This window comes from Heptranchias perlo, chromosome 1 (genome assembly GCF_035084215.1).
Source record: "Heptranchias perlo isolate sHepPer1 chromosome 1, sHepPer1.hap1, whole genome shotgun sequence".
Lineage (NCBI taxonomy): Eukaryota > Metazoa > Chordata > Chondrichthyes > Hexanchiformes > Hexanchidae > Heptranchias > Heptranchias perlo.
The window spans coordinates 141,180,320-141,198,439 of record NC_090325.1 but is presented as its reverse complement, the minus strand read 5'-3'; the positions used below and the strand labels follow the sequence as shown (position 1 = coordinate 141,198,439).

General features: G+C 43.4%; 1 protein-coding gene across 2 annotated transcripts in view; it reads left to right on the top strand.

The window, feature by feature from the left end:
• Positions 1-18,120, top strand: part of fhip1aa (FHF complex subunit HOOK interacting protein 1Aa) — a 149,554-nt gene that overhangs the window by 106,738 nt on the left and 24,696 nt on the right. For both annotated transcript variants that reach the window (XM_067992080.1, XM_067992071.1), the window contains one exon: positions 12,940-13,019. In XM_067992080.1, the coding sequence (XP_067848181.1) occupies positions 12,940-13,019 (80 nt within the window). The remainder of the gene's footprint in view (positions 1-12,939; positions 13,020-18,120) is intronic.

Genomic DNA, 18,120 nt, shown 5'->3' with positions numbered 1-18,120 from the left:
TGAGGGGGTCTGCAAGGTAGGTACATGTGTCTGGACACCGGGGTAAGTGTGCAAGTTGGTGAATTTTATTGTTAGGAGGAGGGTGGTGGAGGCCAAACTTTGTCCAAAGTGACACAGTGGCCTCCTGCAATGAGTGAGGGTCTCCCCCACCCCCACCCCCCCCCCAACCTGTCAAATGGACCTTTGCAGCTGCCACAGGCTGATGGCTGCAACACATCCATTTGAACTGGGAGTGTTTCCCCCAGTACGGGAAACAGTCCCAGTTGTTTGCAAAATCCCATCCCTCCTAAAATATGTTAATCAGGTCTCTAAATGACCTGAAATACCTAAATAAATACCTTAAGTGGCACCCTGCCGGCTTTAATTGCCGGCGGGAGTCCCACATGCGGGGGCTGCGCGCGCATGTGAGCGCGTCAGTGGGAAACCCAGAAGTGGGCAGTTGAAGCCGGGCTCCCGACCCGCCCCGGGAATCCCCGATTTTCGTAGACCCCCCGCCACCAATGCACCCGATCGCGGGTGCTGAAATCGAGTCCAATGTTTCAAGTCGATGACCTTTCATCAAAACTGGAAGATGTTAGAGATGAACAGCTTTTAAGCAAATACAGAGCCAGGGAAAAGGAGGGGCAGGAAAAGAACAAAAGTGAGAGATCTGTGATAGGGTGGAGAGCAGGAGTGAATAAATGACAAAAGTGATGATGGTGCAAGTCAAAATGAGGTGATAATGGGACAAGTATAGAAACAAAAGATGGGTCCAGAGGCGGTGTAAATGGTTACAGCAGAATGGTGGAGTAGGAGGGAAGCATGGGAAATTTGGCAAAGAAATTAATTACACATCAGTGACAAGTAGATTGGTGGTAGAGGCAGAAGCCCTCATCGCAATTAAAAGTTGCTTAGATGTGCACTTGAAGTGCTGTAACCTACAAAGCTACAACCAAGAGCTTGAAAGTGGGATTAGGTTGGATAGCTCTTTTTCGGCTGGCACAGACACGATGGGCCGAATGGCCTCCTGTGCCGTAAATTTCTATGATTCTATATTTGCTGAGGTGAATGAAGGGTGACAGGTAATATGCAGACACCCTGCTCAGATAAGCCGCTGGCCTCACCTTCCCCGATGCTCATGGCACTTCCTTGGCCACTGATCACCAGGACTTCTCTGCTTGCTTGAGGGCTATAATGTTGGGTATTCCTTCCCCCATCTTGATCCTCTCCCTGGCATTATGCACTTTCTCGCCCTGAAGAGGAGGAGAGTTGGTGAAAAGGTAACTGGAGATGTGTAGGGCTTGTGCATATAATGCATGTGGTGAGAGGTGGAGAAGAAGCAAGATGGAATGAGGATGGGGAGGTGATGCATGTAAAGCCAAGTGTGTGGAATGTGGTGAGGAGAGAGTGCTGGGAGGAGTTGGTGGTTGTGCAAGTGCTAACATGTGAGCAGAGAATGGTGTTAGTGTGTGGTGGGAAGAGAGCAAAGGAAGAGGCAGATGTGTTTGAAATGAGAAAGAGAGGTGTTGCAGTGTGCCCTTGTGGTTGTACGGTGAGGGATGTGATTGGGGGGAGGGAATGAAAGGAGTTTTGTCAGTTGTAGTTGAGAGAGGGGGAGAGATGAAGAGGTGGATTCACCCTTGCTGCTCTTGTGTCATTGAACCTCTTTCTACTTTGAACCCAGGTGCTGGTGGCACTAACCCTGTCAGCTACGTCCGACCAGGCCAGCTTTATAGTGGCCTCAGAGACACTCCTGTGGCTGTGAGGAAACCTCCCTCCTTGCCCTGAATTCTTCCCTAGGACCTTCTGGGAGGCAACAGAAAAGAGGGGGGGGGGGGGGCATGTAGGCAGGTTGCCCGATTCCCGACGCGATCTGGAGGACTTCCTGTCAGTCAAATGGAAGTGAAGCCTGGGTGTTAAAATTGTCCAAGCCTCATGTTGTGTGGGCTTACCCCTGCCTGCCCAGTTGTTCAGTTTGTGCCCCTAGTTAAAATCGGGGTTTATATGTGGGATGAAAAACCAGGTCCACTTACAGAAAGTGGCTCAGCCTATTCGATGAACAACAGCTCAGGAAACAGATGTGTTGTTGTACATTGTAAATTGTAACTGTGTTCCAAAATACTGTTACAAATGGGTAACTATTGAATTGTTCCAGCAGCAATCAGGTGGGTCAGGATAGTTTCTTCCTAGGTAGGGGTCACGTCATTCATTTCAAAGACAAGTATCCTGTGGATCTTTTTAAAGTGTATTTTTGATTGGCAGCTTTATTTGTGGGGAAAACACCATTTTGAATCCTGTGAATCACTGACCACCTAATGTAGTTATGAGAGATACATTAAAAAAATTCCCTTTATTCTGGTCTGTCTTTTGAAGAAGTTTGAGGCTCTATCTTTGGCTGACTTGCACCAAGCTGATTCTGATTGCTGATTCGATTCTGATTGCTGATTCAATTCTGAAGCTATCAAAATTGGAGGCAGGCCAGAGACTCCATCCATTGGTCTGCAGGGTACTGCCACATAATATTGGTCAGAGACCATGCTTCTGGTCCCATATACAGTGAGAGTTATTGCAGGAGAAACTTCCTTATTGTTTTCAATGTTCTAAGGAGGATTGGTATTTATTGTAAATCTATTGTTTGTATTTAATACAGTTTACTTATCCGCTTACTGTTAAATAAATCTGTCTGGTGATTTATAGCTTAAGCCACGACCCAATAGGATGTTTATTCTTCTGCCTTTCCAAAGATAAGAAAACCATGTAGCAATCTGAAATATTGTAAGTGTTCTCAGGGGTTCCCTGTTAAACCCCTGGGCTTGCTGCATTTGTCTAGACATTGGGCAAGTAAAGGCAGGCTTAGGTATGACAGGGGCGAGGGATCACTACAGGAGTGATCTGTGATGTTAAACCCAAAGAAAACATCTAACGTAAAAACGTTACAATAGTTGGTCTCATCATTCAGAAATCTACAAAACAAACCCCTCTTTAAATTGACAAGCTACATGTTCATTGTTGTCCAGGTATTTTTAGGCAGCTAAATTAGGGTTGCCAACTCTGGTTGAATGTATTCCTGGAGGTTTCATCACATGACCTCCTGCCTCCAACTGCCCTGCCCCGCCGCCACGCTCCCGCCATTGGTCGCCCAACATGTCCATTCTCCCGGCGCACCGCCTTCCCATGCCAATTAGAAAGCGAAAAGACTTTTCATTACCCAATTGGATGATTCTTGACTGTCAGTCCAACAGCCTTTTTTTCCATCTCCAATATTTTTATATCTAATACATAGAAGTATTCAAAGAAAATGGGGAAAAAAAACACTTCTTTTAATGCCTCTGTGATTTTTCTCCAGGATTGCTGGCAGCTGTGTCCTGGAGATTAATCTTCAATTCCTGGAGACTCCAGGCCAATCCTGGAGGGTTGGCACCCCTAAGCTAAATGCATCTAGTAGAAGGAAATTGATACGTAACAAACGCTGTCTCCACTTTTACTTACCAACATTTGGCGGGGTGAAATCTCAGTAACCTGTCCATAAGAGCAGAGGCAGCTCGTTGGGTGAGGCAATGCCTCATCTGGAATTTTGTGTGTGTTCGTGTGCCCGCGCAAGCAGGGAGCCGGTGCCGTTGTCAGCAGCAGCTTGACCCGGGCGAGCAGGTTGGGGGTGAGCAGGATGTAGCCGAGCACGAAGGGCTGCCAGGTGAATGGTGGGCTGGCTCTGAGCCAGTGCTGGGGGTGGGAGAGGGAGAGAGAGGTTGGGCTGTGAGATGAGATGGAGGTCTACGATGTGCATATCAGGAAGAACGAGCTGGAGAAAAGGAGCTGTCTTTACCAAAGTGATTATTGGCTCCATCTCCTCCCATCTATTTACTGGTTGCCCTGTTACGCCTTTCTTTGGCCTTGCTTTCTTCTTTTAATTAAAGATAGCTATGGACAAGAAAATAAAACTCATTGTGCATGCGTGAAGGGCCCGTTGCCATGCTAACACACTGGCTTGGTTAGGCATGTATAGCTGTGCCTCACCTGTCAAAAGGGTCACCAGCCACTACAGCATAAAAGGCTGGGAACATAGGCTTAGGAGAGTTTTCTTTGTGGAATTGGTAGTAGGATATTGGATGTGTGTGAGAAATAGGACTATTATTTCTAAAGCACATTGCAAAATGTCTTTGTGTAACTTCAATGGCCAGTGAATGGATTTGTATCATTGATGTATATGTACCCTTTGATTAAAAAAAAATGATGATTGCTCTCTCTGTCCCTGCACTTCAAGAAGGTATTTTAGTACCAGTCCCATATAGCCCAGGATCCAGTTGAGATGGGAAGATCAAAGGAGAAATTTATTATGTCTGAAAATACGGGGTGTGGGGGAATGGGGAATTCCAATCTTAATATTCCTTGGAACAACAGGCCTGTGCAGTAACTTGACTTCAACACTCATATGCATAAGTCACCAGATCAAACCGTATGTTTGCTCACGTTGGACTTAATAACCAAAACGTTCTGCTTTGGTGGAAATCCCATGTAAAGCCGATTGGCTGGGTTTTGTATCTGTCTGATTTGGTTGTTACTGTCCCTGGGGACATTTCTGGGATCAGCTAACTTAAATAATTTTGGCTGATTACCAATGGGATTGCCTCCTGCACTGACCAGGGAGGAGGCAGTAGAGGAATCCAGAATAAAGGAACATTCGCCTGGAATTTCCTTGGAGCTGCTCCCGCTCCCTCACAAAACTTTGGTGGAAGTACAGCGATAATCCCGTTTACGCGCGGAAATGGGGTTTCCACCACACTTCGGCGAAGTTACGGTGGCGGTGCAGGAGTAGAACTGCGGAAATTCCGGACCATAATCTTAAAACTCAAGTTAAGCCAAATAAAAAAAAAGAGAAAAGCCTCTTCACACAAAGGGACGTGAGAAAGTGAAATCCACTGTCCAAGAAAGTCATTTGTAAGGAGTCGCACAACTCCAGGTTATAGTCCAACAGCTTTATTTGAAATCACAAGCTTTCGGAGATTTGCTCCTTCATCAGGTGAAGTGACGAAGGAGTAAAGCTCCGAAAGCTTATGATTTCAAATAAAGCTGTTGGACTATAACCTGGTGTTGTGCGACTCCTTACATTTGTCCACCCCAGTCCATCACCGGCATCTCCACATCAAGAAAGTCATAGATGCAAAGTTAATTGAGGTTTTTAGAAGGGAGATAGGAGATATTCTTACTTAGGAAGGAAGAGTATTTAGGATATGGAGAATATGTAGGAAACTGTGACTAAAAATGACAGAGCTTCCATGGCTGGTATAAATTTGGATTTATTCAGGATGTTGCCAGGACTGGAGAATTTTAGCTATGAGGAAAGATTGGATAGAATCATAGAAAGGTTACAGCACGGAAGGAGGCCATTCAGCCCATCGAGTCCGAGCCGTCTCTATGCAAGAGCAATCCAACTAGTCCCACTCCCGCGCCCTGCAATTTTTTTCCTTTCAAGTACTTATCGAGTTCCCTTTTGAAAGCCATGATTGAATCTGCCTCCACCACCCCTTCGGGCAGTGCATTCCAGATCCTAACCACTCGCTGTGTAAAAAAGTTTTTCCTCATGTCACCTTTGGATCTTTTGCCAATCACCTTAAATCTGTGTCCCCTGGTTCTTGACCCTTCCGCCAATGGGAACAGTTTCTCTCTATCTACTCTGTCTAGACCCTTCATGATTTTGAATACCTCTATCAAACCTCCTCTCAACCTTCTCTGTTCCAAGGAGAACAACCCCAGCTTCTCCAGTCTATCCACGTAAGAAAAGCCCCTCATCCATGGAATCATTCTAGTAAATCTCTTCTGCACCCTCTCTAAGGCCTTCACATGTTTCCTAAAGTGCAGTGCCCAGAACTGGACACAGTACTCCAGTTATGGCCGAATCAGTGTTTTATAAAGATTCATCATGATTTCCTTACTTTTGTATTCTATGCCTCTATTTATAAAGCCCAGGATCCCATATGGTTTTTTAAACACTTTCTCAACCTACCCTGCCACCTTCAACGGTTTGTGTACATATACCCCCAGATCTCTCTGTTCCTGTACCCCTTTTAGAATTGTAGTATATATTGCCTCTCCTCATTTTTCCTACCGAAATGTATCACCTCGCATTTTTCTGCGTTAAATTTCATCTGCCACATGTCCGCCCATGCCATCAGCCTGTCTATATCCTCTTGAATTCTATCACTATCCTCCTCACTGTTTACTACACTTCCAAGTTTTGTGTCATCTGCAAATTTTGAAATTGTGCCCTGTACACCCAAGTCCAAGTCATTAATATATATCAAGAAAAGCAGTGGTCCTAGCACCGGCCCCTGGGGAACATCACTGCACACCTCCCTCCAGTCCGAAAAACAACCGTTCACCACTACGCTCTGTTTCCTGTCACTTAGCCAATTCTGTATCCATGTTGCTACTGCCCCTTTATTCCCTGGGCCGCAATCTTGATGATAAGCCTACCATGCGGCACTTTATCAAATGCCTTTTGTAAGTCCATATACACCACATCAACTGCATTGCCCTCATCTACCCTCTCTGTTACCTTATCAAAAAACTCTAACAAATCCGTGCTGGCTTTCCCTAATCAATCCACACTTGTCCAAGTGACTGTTAATTCTGTCCCGGATTATCGTTTCTAAAAGTTTCCCCACCACTGAGATTAAACTGACTGGCCTATAGTTGCTGGGTTTATCTTTACACCCTTTTTTGAACAAGAGAATTTGCAATTCTCCAGTCCTCTGGCACTACCCCCATATCTAAGGATATTTGTCAGTACCGCCGCAATTTCCACCCTTCCCTCAGTAACCTAGGATGCATCCCATCCGGACTGGGTGACTTATCTACTTTAAGTACAGCTAGCCTTTCTAGTACCTCTTTATCAATTTTTAGCCTGTCCAGTATTTCAACTATATCTTCCTTTACTGAGACTCCGGCAGCATCTTCCTTGGTAAAGACAGATTCAAAGTACTCATTTAGTATCTCGGCCATGCTCTCTGCCTGCATGAGTAGATTTCCTTTATGGTTCCTAATCGGCCCCACCACTCCTTTTACTACCCGTTTACTGCTTACATGCCTGTAGAAAACTTTTGGATTCCCTTTTATGTTGGCCGCCAGTCTATTACCATAATCTCTCTGTGCCCCTCTTATTTCCTTTTTCACTTCCCCTCTGAACTTTTTATATTCTGCCTGGTTCTCACTTGTGTTACCAACCTGACATCTGTCATACACCCCTTTTTTCCACTTCATCTTACTCTCTATCTCTTTTGTCATCTAGGGAGCTCTGGCTTTGGTTGCCCTACCTTTCTCCCTCATGGGAATGTACCTAGACTGTATCCAAACCATCTCCTCTTTAAAGGCCGCCCACTGTTCAATTACAGTTTTGCCCACCAATCTTTGATTCCACTGAAATTGGCCCTCCTCCAATTGAGTATTTTTAGAATGGTCCGTGTCCTTTTCCATAGCTATTGTAAACCTTATGATACAATGATCGCTGCTCCCTAAATGCTCCCCCACTGACACTTGCTCCACTTGGCCCGCCTCATTCCCGGGAACCAAGTCCAGCAATGCTTCCATCCTCGTTGGGCTGGAAACTTATCAGTCAAGAAAGGATAGGCTGGGGTTGTTTTCTTTGGAACAGAGGAGGCTGAGGAGTGATTTAATTGAGGTATACAAAATTATGATGGGCCTAGATAGAGTGGATAGGAAGGACCTATTTCTTTTAGCAGAGAGGTCAATGTCCCAGGGGCATAGATTTAAAATGATTGGTAGAAGAATTAGAGGGGAGCTGAGGAATTTTTTTTTCACCCAGAGGGTAGTGGGGGTCTGGAATTCATTGCCTGAAAGGGTGGTAGAGCAGAAACCCTCAACTCATTTAAAAAGTACTTGGATATGCACTTGAAGCGCCATAAACTACAGGGCTATGGACCAAGTGCTGGAATGTTTGATTAGGCTGGGTGGGTCATTTTCGGCCAGTGCGGACACAATGGACTGAATGGCAGCCTTCTGTGCCGTACATTTTCTATGATTCTATGAAATGACGGAGCAGGATCAATGTGCCAAATTCCTATGTTCGTAACTCAAGGAAAATGTTACTAAGTATATTACTTTCTCCTATTAAATGAGGGAATTCTTTCAATATAAAGCATTCACACTATTATTTTCTCCCCTTTAATTAACTTAACCTAATAGTGACAAATTAGATGGGGAATTGATCATGTTGTGCTTTGAAACTCGGCAAGAATGAGAAGCGAACATGTAAGACACAAGACAGGTTAAATGCCTTTTAGAGTACATGAATGACATTTTTATATTGCATGTCTGTTATTTCTGTTTACTAAATCTCATTGATCAGCCAGGTACTTTTTATTGGACTTAATTCTGATTCCTGTTTGTTTTTTGTATGCACACGGGTGGATAGATTAGCATATAGAAATAAAGAACTCTGACTTATATAGAGCCTTGCACGTCCTCAAAATGTCCCGAAACGCTTCACAGCCAATAAATTTCTTTTGAGATGTAGTCACTATGGTTTTGTAGGGAAACACATCAGCCAATTTTGCACACTGGGATAAATGACCAGTTAATCTACTTTAGGAATATAGGAACAGGAGTAGACCATTCAGCCCCTCGTGCCTGCTCTGCCATTTGATAAGATCATGGCTGATCTGTGATCTAACTCTATATACCTGCCTTTGGCCCATATCCCTTAATACGTTTGGTTGCCAAAAAGCTATCTACCTCAGATTTAAAATTAGCAATTGAGCTAGCATCAATTGCCGTTTGCAGAAGACAGTTCCAAACTTCTACCACCCTTTGTGTGTAGAAATGTTTTCTAATCTCACTCCTGAAAGGTCTGGCTCTAATTTTTAGACTGTGCCCCCTACTCCTAAAATCCCCAACCAGTGGAAATAGTTTCTCTCTATCCACCCTATCTGTTCCCCTTAATATCTTATAAACTTCGATCAGATCACCCCTTAACCTTCTAATCTCAATTTGTGTAATCTCTCCTCATAACTTAACCCTTAAAGTCCGGGTATCATTCTAGTAAACTTACGCTGCACTCCCTCCAAGGCCAATATGTCCTTCTGAAGGTGCAGTGCCCAGAACTGCTCACAGTACTCCAGGTGCGGTCTAACAGGGTTTTGTATAGCTGAAGCATAACTTCTGCCCCTTTGTACTCTAGTCCTCTAGATATAAATGCCAGCATTCCATTAGCCTTATTGATTATTTTCTGCACCTGTTCATGACACTTCAATGATCTATGTACCTGAACCCCTAAGTCCCTTTGGACATCCACTGTTTTTAACTTTTTACCATTTAGAAAGTACCCTGTTCTATCCTTTTTTGGTCCAAAGTGGATGACCTCACATTTGCCTACATTGAATTCCATTTGCCACAGTTTTGCCCATTCACCTAATCTATCAATATCCCTTTGTAATTTTGTGTTTTCATCTACACTGCTTACAATGCCACCAATCTTTGTGTCATCGGCAAATTTAGAAATGAGACTTTCTATGCCTTCATCTAAGTCGTTAATAAATATTGTGAATAATTGAGGCCCCAAGACAGATCCCTGCAGGACTCCACTAGTCACATCTTGCCAATGTGAGTACCTACCCATTATCCCTACTCTCTGTCGCCTTTCGCTCAGCCAACTTCCTAACCAAATCTGTACTTTTCCCTCGATTCCATGGGCTTCTATCTTAGCTAACAGTCTCTTATGTGGGACCTTATCAAATGCCTTCTGGAAGTCCAAAAAAATAACATCCATTGACATTCCCCGTCCACTACTATAGTCACCTCTTCAAAAAATTCAATCAGGTTTGTCAGGCACGACCTACCTTTCACAAATCCATGCTGGATCTCTCTGATTAATTGAAAATTTTCAAGATGTTCAGTCACCCAATCCTTAATTATAAACTCCAGCATTTTCGCCACAACAGATGTTAGGCTAACTGGTCTATAATTTTGATGGTATTAGACAGGAACTTTCAGAAGTTGATTGGGAGAGTCTGTTGGCAGGCAAAGGGACGTCTGGTAAGTGGGAGGCTTTCAAAAGTGTGTTAACCAGGGTTCAGGGTAAGCACATTCCTTATAAAGTGAAGGGCAAGGCTGGTAGAAGTAGGGAACCTTGGATGACTCGGGGGATTGAGGCCCTAGTCAAAAAGAAGAAGGAGGCATATGACATGCATAGGCAGCTGGGATCAAGTGGATCCCTTGAAGAGTATAGAGATTGCCGGAGTAGAGTTAAGAGAGAAATCAGGAGGGCAAAAGGGGACATGAGATTGCTTTGGCAGATAAGGCAAAGGAGAATCCAAAGAGCTTCTACAAGTACATAAAGGGCAAAAGAGTAACTAGGGAGAGAGTAGGGCCTCTTAAGGATCAACAAGGTCATCTATGTGCGGAACCACAAGAGATGGGTGAGATCCTAAATGAATATTTCACATCGGTATTTACGGTTGAGAAAGTGATGTCTTGAGGAGTGTACATATTACAGAGAGGGAGGTGCTGGAAGTCTTAACGTGCATCAAGGTAGATAAATCTCCGGGACCTGATGAAATGTATCCCAGGACATTATGGGAGGTTAGGGAGGAAATTGCGGGTCCCCTAGCAGAGATATTTGAATCATCGACAGCTACAGGTGAGGTACCTGAAGATTGGAGGGTAGCAAATGTTGTGCCTTTGCTTAAGAAAGGCGGCAGGGAAAAGCCTGCGAACTACAGACCCATCTGTAGTGACATCTGTAGTGGGTAAGTTGTTAGAGGGTATTCTGAGAGACAGGATCTACAGGCATTTGGAGAGGCAGGGACTGATTAGGAACAGTCAGCATGGTTTTGTGAGTGAAAAATCATGTCTCACGAATTTGATTGAGTTTTTTGAAGGGGTAACCAAGAAGATAGATGAGGGCTGTGCAGTAGACGTGGTCTACATGGACTTTAGCAAAGCCTTTGACAAGGTACCGCATGGTAGGTTGTTACATAAGGTTAAATCTCACGGGATCCAAGGTGAGGTAGCCAATTGGATACAAAATTGGATTGACAACAGAAGACAGAGGGTGGTTGTAGAGGGTTGTTTTTCAAACTGGAGGCCTGTGACCAGCGGTGTGCCTCAGGGATCGGTGCTGGGTCCGCTGTTATTTGTTATTTATATTAATGATTTGGATGAGAATTTAGGAGGCATGGTTAGTAAGTTTGCAGATGACACCAAGATTGGTGGCATTGTGGACAGTGAAGAAGGTTATCTAGGATTGCAACGTGATCTTGATAAATTGGGCCAGTAGGCCGATGAATGGCAGATGGAGTTTAATTTAGATAAATGTGAGGTGATGCATTTTGGTAGATCGAATCGGGCCAGGACCTACTCCGTTAATGGTAGGGCGTTGGGGAGAGTTATAGAACAAAGAGATCTGGGAGTACAGGTTCATAGCTCCTTGAAAGTGGAGTCACAGGTGGATAGGGTGGTGAAGAAGGCATTCAGCATGCTTGGTTTCATTGGTCAGAACACTGAATACAGGAGTTGGGATGTCTTGTTGAAGTTGTACAAGACATTAGTAAGGCCACACTTGGAATACTGTGTACAGTTCTGGTCACCCTATTATAGAAAGGATATTATTAAACTAGAAAGAGTGCAGAAAAGATTTACTAGGATGCTACTGGGACTTGATGGTTTGACTTATAGGGAGAGGTTGGATAGACTGAGACTTTTTTCCCTGGAGAGTAGGAGGTTTAGGGGTGATCTTATAGAAGTCTATAAAATAATGAGGGGCATAGATAAGGTAGATAGTCAAAATCTTTTCCCAAAGGTAGGGGAGTCTATAACGAGGGGACATAGATTTAAGGTGAGAGGGGAGAGATACAAAAGGGTCCAGAGGGGAAATTTTTTCATTCAAAGGGTGGTGAGTGTCTGGAACGAGCTGCCAGAGGCAGTAGTAGAGGCGGGTACAATTTTGTCTTTTAAAAAGCAGTTACATGGGTAAGATGGGTATAGAGGGATATGGGCCAAGTGCGGGCAATTGGGACTAGCTTAGTGGTATAAACTGGGCGACATGGACATGTTGGGCCGAAGGGCCTGTTTCCATGTTGTAAACTTCTATGATTCTATGAATTCCCTGGTTTCCCTCTCCTTTCTTAAAAAGCGGAGTGACATGTGCAATTTTCCAATCTCGAGGGATGGTTCCTGAATCTAGAGAACTTTGAAAGATTATAGTTGGGGCATCTGCAATGTGCTCACCTACTTCCTTTAAAACCTTGGGATGGAAACCATCTGGTCCTGGGGATTTGTCACTCTTTAGTGCTATTATTTTCTTCATTACTGTTGTTTTACTTATGTTAATTTTATTGAGTACTTTAATGGTGTTTGTTGAGAGATAAATGTTGGGCAGGACACTTAGAGAACTTCTCTGCTCCTCTTCAAATAGTATCATGGGATCTGAGAGTATGGCATCAAAATGTTAATGTAGATTATGTGCTCAAATCACTGGAGTGAGGATTGAACTCATGACCTTCTGACTCAGAGGCGAGAGTGTTACTACTGAGTCAAGGCTGACACCTTATGTAGTGGATTGTGACCTTTTGTTATGTTATACCATATAGGTAAAGGATTGGGGCTTTAAAATTCTTAATAGTATAGGGCTCTTAATGGGTTAATCCAACCGTGGGTACAACCAATACGCTGAATTTTTCAGTATTGTTCATAGTAACGGTCTAATCTGTGTTTCGTAAATTATTCTGGATTTCTATGAAAAAGACTAGAAAGGCAGTAAGAGAAGTAACTATGTTAATGTATGCAACTGAAATGTCATGGAAAATACATTTGTATTTCATTTAAAAAAAAATCATAAGCTTTCTCTCAGGATCAGCCAATATTTGTCACAAACCAATCCACTTTTGTTTATAAAAGTGTCAAGTCGTGTCAGTCACAACCTGATTATTTTTTAAATTCTTCTGACAGTTGTGTGTCGTATCTCTGGCCCTGTTCAGAACCATAATCAGTCTGAACTGTGAGGATGTTATGTTGCAGCTTGTCTTGAGGTAAGAAAATGAGACCTATTTGTTTACAAAGAATTAAATAGTAACTGGCAAAAGGGTCATGGTTTGAAACTTCTGTATGATATTCAGAACTAATGCATTAATGTGTTTCCACAAGAATTCCTTTCTCCGCTATTTTAATGAAGATGATAGGCCACCATAACTAAAATAAGGGACCAAGGAATTTCATACAAACAGTTTAACATATTTGTTGAATATCTCACAGTGCAACGACATGTATAAATCTTTGTTTTCAGCATTCCTGGTACAGAGCTTTGCACACCAAGAGGGCTAAAGACAAAAATTTACCCCCCTATATGTATTACTTTACATTTTGTGGTTATGGTTAACATGGAAATATTCTTTTCTTTGTGTTCCTTTTTGTAATGTTAAATATTGTTTATAAAATCAAGTACTGCACATCAGGGATTTAATACAAAGCAGCTATGTGTCTTTTAAAAGAAATTAAATTGACAATATTACATAGCCTCATCCATTTACTATTCATGTCTTGATGGTCTAGTTTGGCCCTAACTCAGCTAGGCCTGTCTCCCTCTGGCCCCCACCCCCATCCCAGTCTGAGTGATGGACACAACAGTAAACTGCTTTGTGAACCTGTGCCCTTCATACTCTGTAGAAACTTGGTGAACCTTGATTGGCTTTGGGGAAAACCATGTTCTGATCATGCCCATAAGAATTTGCATTCTGACATCATGCTAGGTTGTGACACATGTAACCTGCTGCTCCTGCCTTGTACAAAGCCCAGGGTCTGCATCATAGAAACCAGTTCATTTGAAAGGCTCTCTGTTCCTACCATCACAGTGTCCTGACTTATAGAGCCAGGCACTGCAGTTTCTACCATCTCTAAGGAAGGGCAAGCACAGTTTTAGTGCCTTTAACTGATTTCTGCTAGCTGTTCCAATCATATGCCCTTTTCAGCGCTAAACTCTTAGCATTCAAATTTTTCTCTTTTTAAGCCATGAAGTTACTTTACTTTAAAGCCCCAATTTTGTGATCCCAGCAAAATCTGTGCCAGGCTGCCCGTGCATGGCTAAGCAAAGGTGCAGCGAGCTGATTGTATGCAATTTGCAGGGACTGAATAATTAATATCAGCTCCCAGCAAAGCTTTGGCCTTGCACTGACAGCTAGGATAATGAGAGGTGCACAAAAGCTGGCTAGTAGCTTAAATTTAAAAGTATGTTGCCACTTAAAGATTAAATAGTTGAATATGAGGGGAAATATTATTTCAGATTTTAAGGTTCAATTTAAAGGATTTTAAATATTTGGTCAGCCTTTGCCAAGGCTATGGTGAGGGTAGGGGAAAGAAGAAGCACTAGATAAAAAATGAAGTGAAAGAAAACCCCACATGGAGGCACAAAACCAAGTGACAGAGCCACAGGGTATCTGACTTCCCCCCCCCCGTCTGATGGCTCGTAAAGTGGTCACAGTAGCGTTGTCCTGTTTGGCACTCCAGGGCACTGTCACCAGAGGACAGCAGTGCAGTATGCCCATCAGCAGGTGGCGATTGGGCTCAGTGGTCTGTACAATACATGGGTGCCTTCTACAATGCTCTGCCCTCTTTGAAACCTTGCACCTGGGAACAGTTCTGTACCTTATTAAACTATTTGTCTTCTTTCCATAGGGAAAATAACGTGTGGGTTTTCCCTTGCAAATAGGGCCTCTATCACTTGTTGCATTTGTGGACAGCCAACTGACTGATTTGACATATGATCCCATTGGGATTGGAAGAATTGGGGAGCATAATAGTTTAATGGCATAGTGACCTTCAAACCCGTAGGAAGAGCTGTCCCTGTGGTAGATACTTGTCCAATGTGCTTCGGCTAAGCCTTGGCATCCTATTTGACCCTGAGCTGAGCTTCTGACTCCATTTCCTCTACATCACCAAGAACGCCTACTTCCACCTCCGTAATATTGCCCGTCTCCGCCCCGCCCTCAGCCCATCTGCTGTTGAAACCATCATCCATGCTTTTGTTCCCTCCAGACTCAACTATTCCAATGCTCCCCTGGCCGGCCTCCCATCTTCCACCCTCTGTGTAGTTCAGCTCATCCAAAGCTCTGCTGCCTGTATGCTAACTTGTACCAAGTCCCATTCACCCATCACCCCTATGCTCGCTGACCAACATTGGCTCCTGGTCCAGCAACGACTCAAATTTAAAATTCTCATACTTGTGTTCAAATCCCTCTATGGACTCGCCCCTCCTTATCTCAATAACCTCCTCCAGCCCTACAATGCTCCGAGAATTCTGCGTTCCTCCAATTCTGGCGTCTTGTGCATCCCCGATTTCCTTCGCTCCATCATTGGCGGCATTCAGCTGTCTAGGCCCTGAGCTCTGGAATTCCCTCCCTAAACCTCTCCGCTTCCCCACCTCTCTTCCTTTAAGACTCTCCGTAAAGCCTACCTCTTTGACCAAGCTTTTGGTCATCTGACCTAATATCTCTATGTGGCTAGGTGACAAATTTTGTCTGATAATGCTCCTGTGAAGTGCTTTACTACATTAAAGGCGCTATATAAGTGCAAGTTGTTGTTTATGTCTGCTTCTCTTGTGACTCCCAGGATGGATTTACGATGAACCTTTACTCTAAATTCCACGTGGACCACACTCCACTCTTAAAGAGCTACGAAAAGAGAGTATGAAAAGAAACTTGCAAGGGATATCAAAACCAATACGAAGAACTTTTATAGTTACATTAGGAAAAAGAGGGTGGTCAGGAGTAGTGTTGGCCCCTTAAAAACTGAAAGTGGGGATATTGTCACTGACAATGGGGAAATGGCGGACATGTTGAACAATTACTTTGCGTCAGTATTTACAGTAGAAAAAGAGGATAGCATGCCGGAAATCCCAAGAAAACTTATATTGAATCGGTGACAGGGACTCGATAAAATTAACATAAGTAAAACAACAGTAATGAAGAAAATAATAGCACTAAAGAGTGACAAATCCCCAGGACCAGATGGTTTCCATCCCAGGGTTTTAAAGGAAGTAGGTGAGCATATTGCAGATGCCCTAACTATAATCTTTCAAAGTTCTCTAGATTCAGGAACTGTCCCTCTAGATTGGAAAATTACACATCACTCTGCTTTTTAAGAAAGGAGAGAGAGGGAAACCAGGGAATTATAGACCAGTTAGCCTAACATCTGTTGTGGGGAAAATGCTGGAGTCTATAATTAAGGATAGGGTGACTGAACACCTAGAGAGAGCCAGCATGGATTTGTGAAAGGTAATTGTTCAACATGTGCCTGACAAACCTGATTGAATTTTTTGAAGAGGTGACTAAAGTAGTGGACAGGGGAATGTCAATGGATGTTATTTATATGGACTTCCAGAAGGCATTTGATAAGGTCCCACATAAGAGACTGTTAGCTAAGATAGAAGCCCATGAAATCGAGGGAAAAGTACGGACTTGGATAGGAAGTTGGCTGAGCGAAAGGCGACAGAGAGTAGGGATAATGGGAAGGTACTCACATTGGCAGGATGTGACTAGTGGAGTCCCGCAGGGATCTGTCTTGGGGCCTCAATTATTCACAATATTTATTAACAACTTAGATGAAGGCATAGAAAGTCTCTTATCTAAGTTTGCCGATGACACAAAGATTGGTGGCATTGTAAGCAGTGTAGATGAAAACATAAAATTACAAAGCGATATTGATAGATTAGGTGAATGGGCAAAACTGTGGCAAATGGAATTCAATGTAGGCAAATGTGAGGTCATCCACTTTGGACCAAAAAAGGATAGAACAGGGTACTTTCTAAATGGTAAAAAGTTAAAAACAGTGGACGTCCAAAGGGACTTAGGGGTTCAGGTACATAGATCATTGAAGTGTCATGAACAGGTGCAGAAAATAATCAATAAGGCTAATAGAATGCTGGCCTTTATAACTAGAGGACTAGAGTACAATGGGGCAGAAGTTATGCTGCAGCTATACAAAACCCTGGTTAGACCACACCTGGAGTACTGTGAGCAGTTCTGGGCACCGCACCTTTGGAAGGACATATTGGCCTTGGAGGGAGTGCAGCGTAGGTTTACTAGAATGATACCCGGACTTCAAGGGTTAAGTTACGAGGAGAGATTACACAAATTGGGGTTGTATTCTCTGGAGTTTCGAAGGTTAAGAGGTGATCTGATCGAAGTTTATAAGATATTAAGGGGAACGGATAGGGTGGATAGAGAGAAACTATTTCCGCTGGTTGGGGATTCTAGGAGTAGGGGGCACAGACTAAAAATTAGAGCCAGACCTTTCAGGAGTGAGATTGGAAAACATTTCTACACACAAAGGGTGGTAGAAGTTTGGAACTCTCTTCCGCAAACGGCAATTGATACTAGCTCAATTGCTAAATTTAATTCTGAGATAGATAGCTTTTTGGCAACCAAAGGTATTAAGGGATATGGGCCAAAGGCAGGTATATGGAGTTAGATCACAGATCAGCCATGATCTTATCAAATGGCGGAGCAGGCACGAGGGGCTGAATGGCCTACTCCTGTTCCTATGTTCCTAAATTGGAATGGATGTATAGGTACAGTAATCCTCTTCGTTCATGCACAATAGTCAGATTCGGTGGCCGTTCTCCTTGTAGGATAAGCCCAGGCTGCTATACAACAACAGGAAATTACTTCTATTTAGGACCTTTAACGTAGAAAACATCCCAAGCCGCTTCAACAGAAATCAAAATGGACACATATATCTTTGGACACAGAATATATGTGTAAGGGCCTGTCCAACTCTGTATGGCTTGGCCGAAGCACATTGGGCAAGTACCTCAGGGCTGTGTAATTATAGATAATAACTAGCGAAAGATTTTATGAGAACATTTTTAACGGCTCATTATGAACAGGTCGGGCAGCAGTACAAGCATTAGATTCTACATCATTGAAGGCTGGAGTTACGCCTCTCAGACTTGCACTGGAAGCTGCAGCAACAGCTTCTCTATTCACCCTTTGGTAAGAAAAATATTTTTGCAGTAAGAACATAAGACCATAAGAAATATGAGCAGGAGTAGGCCATACGGCCCTTCTAGCCTGCTTCACCATTCAATAAGATCATGGCTGATCTCCTACCTCAACTCCACTTTCCTACCCTATCCCC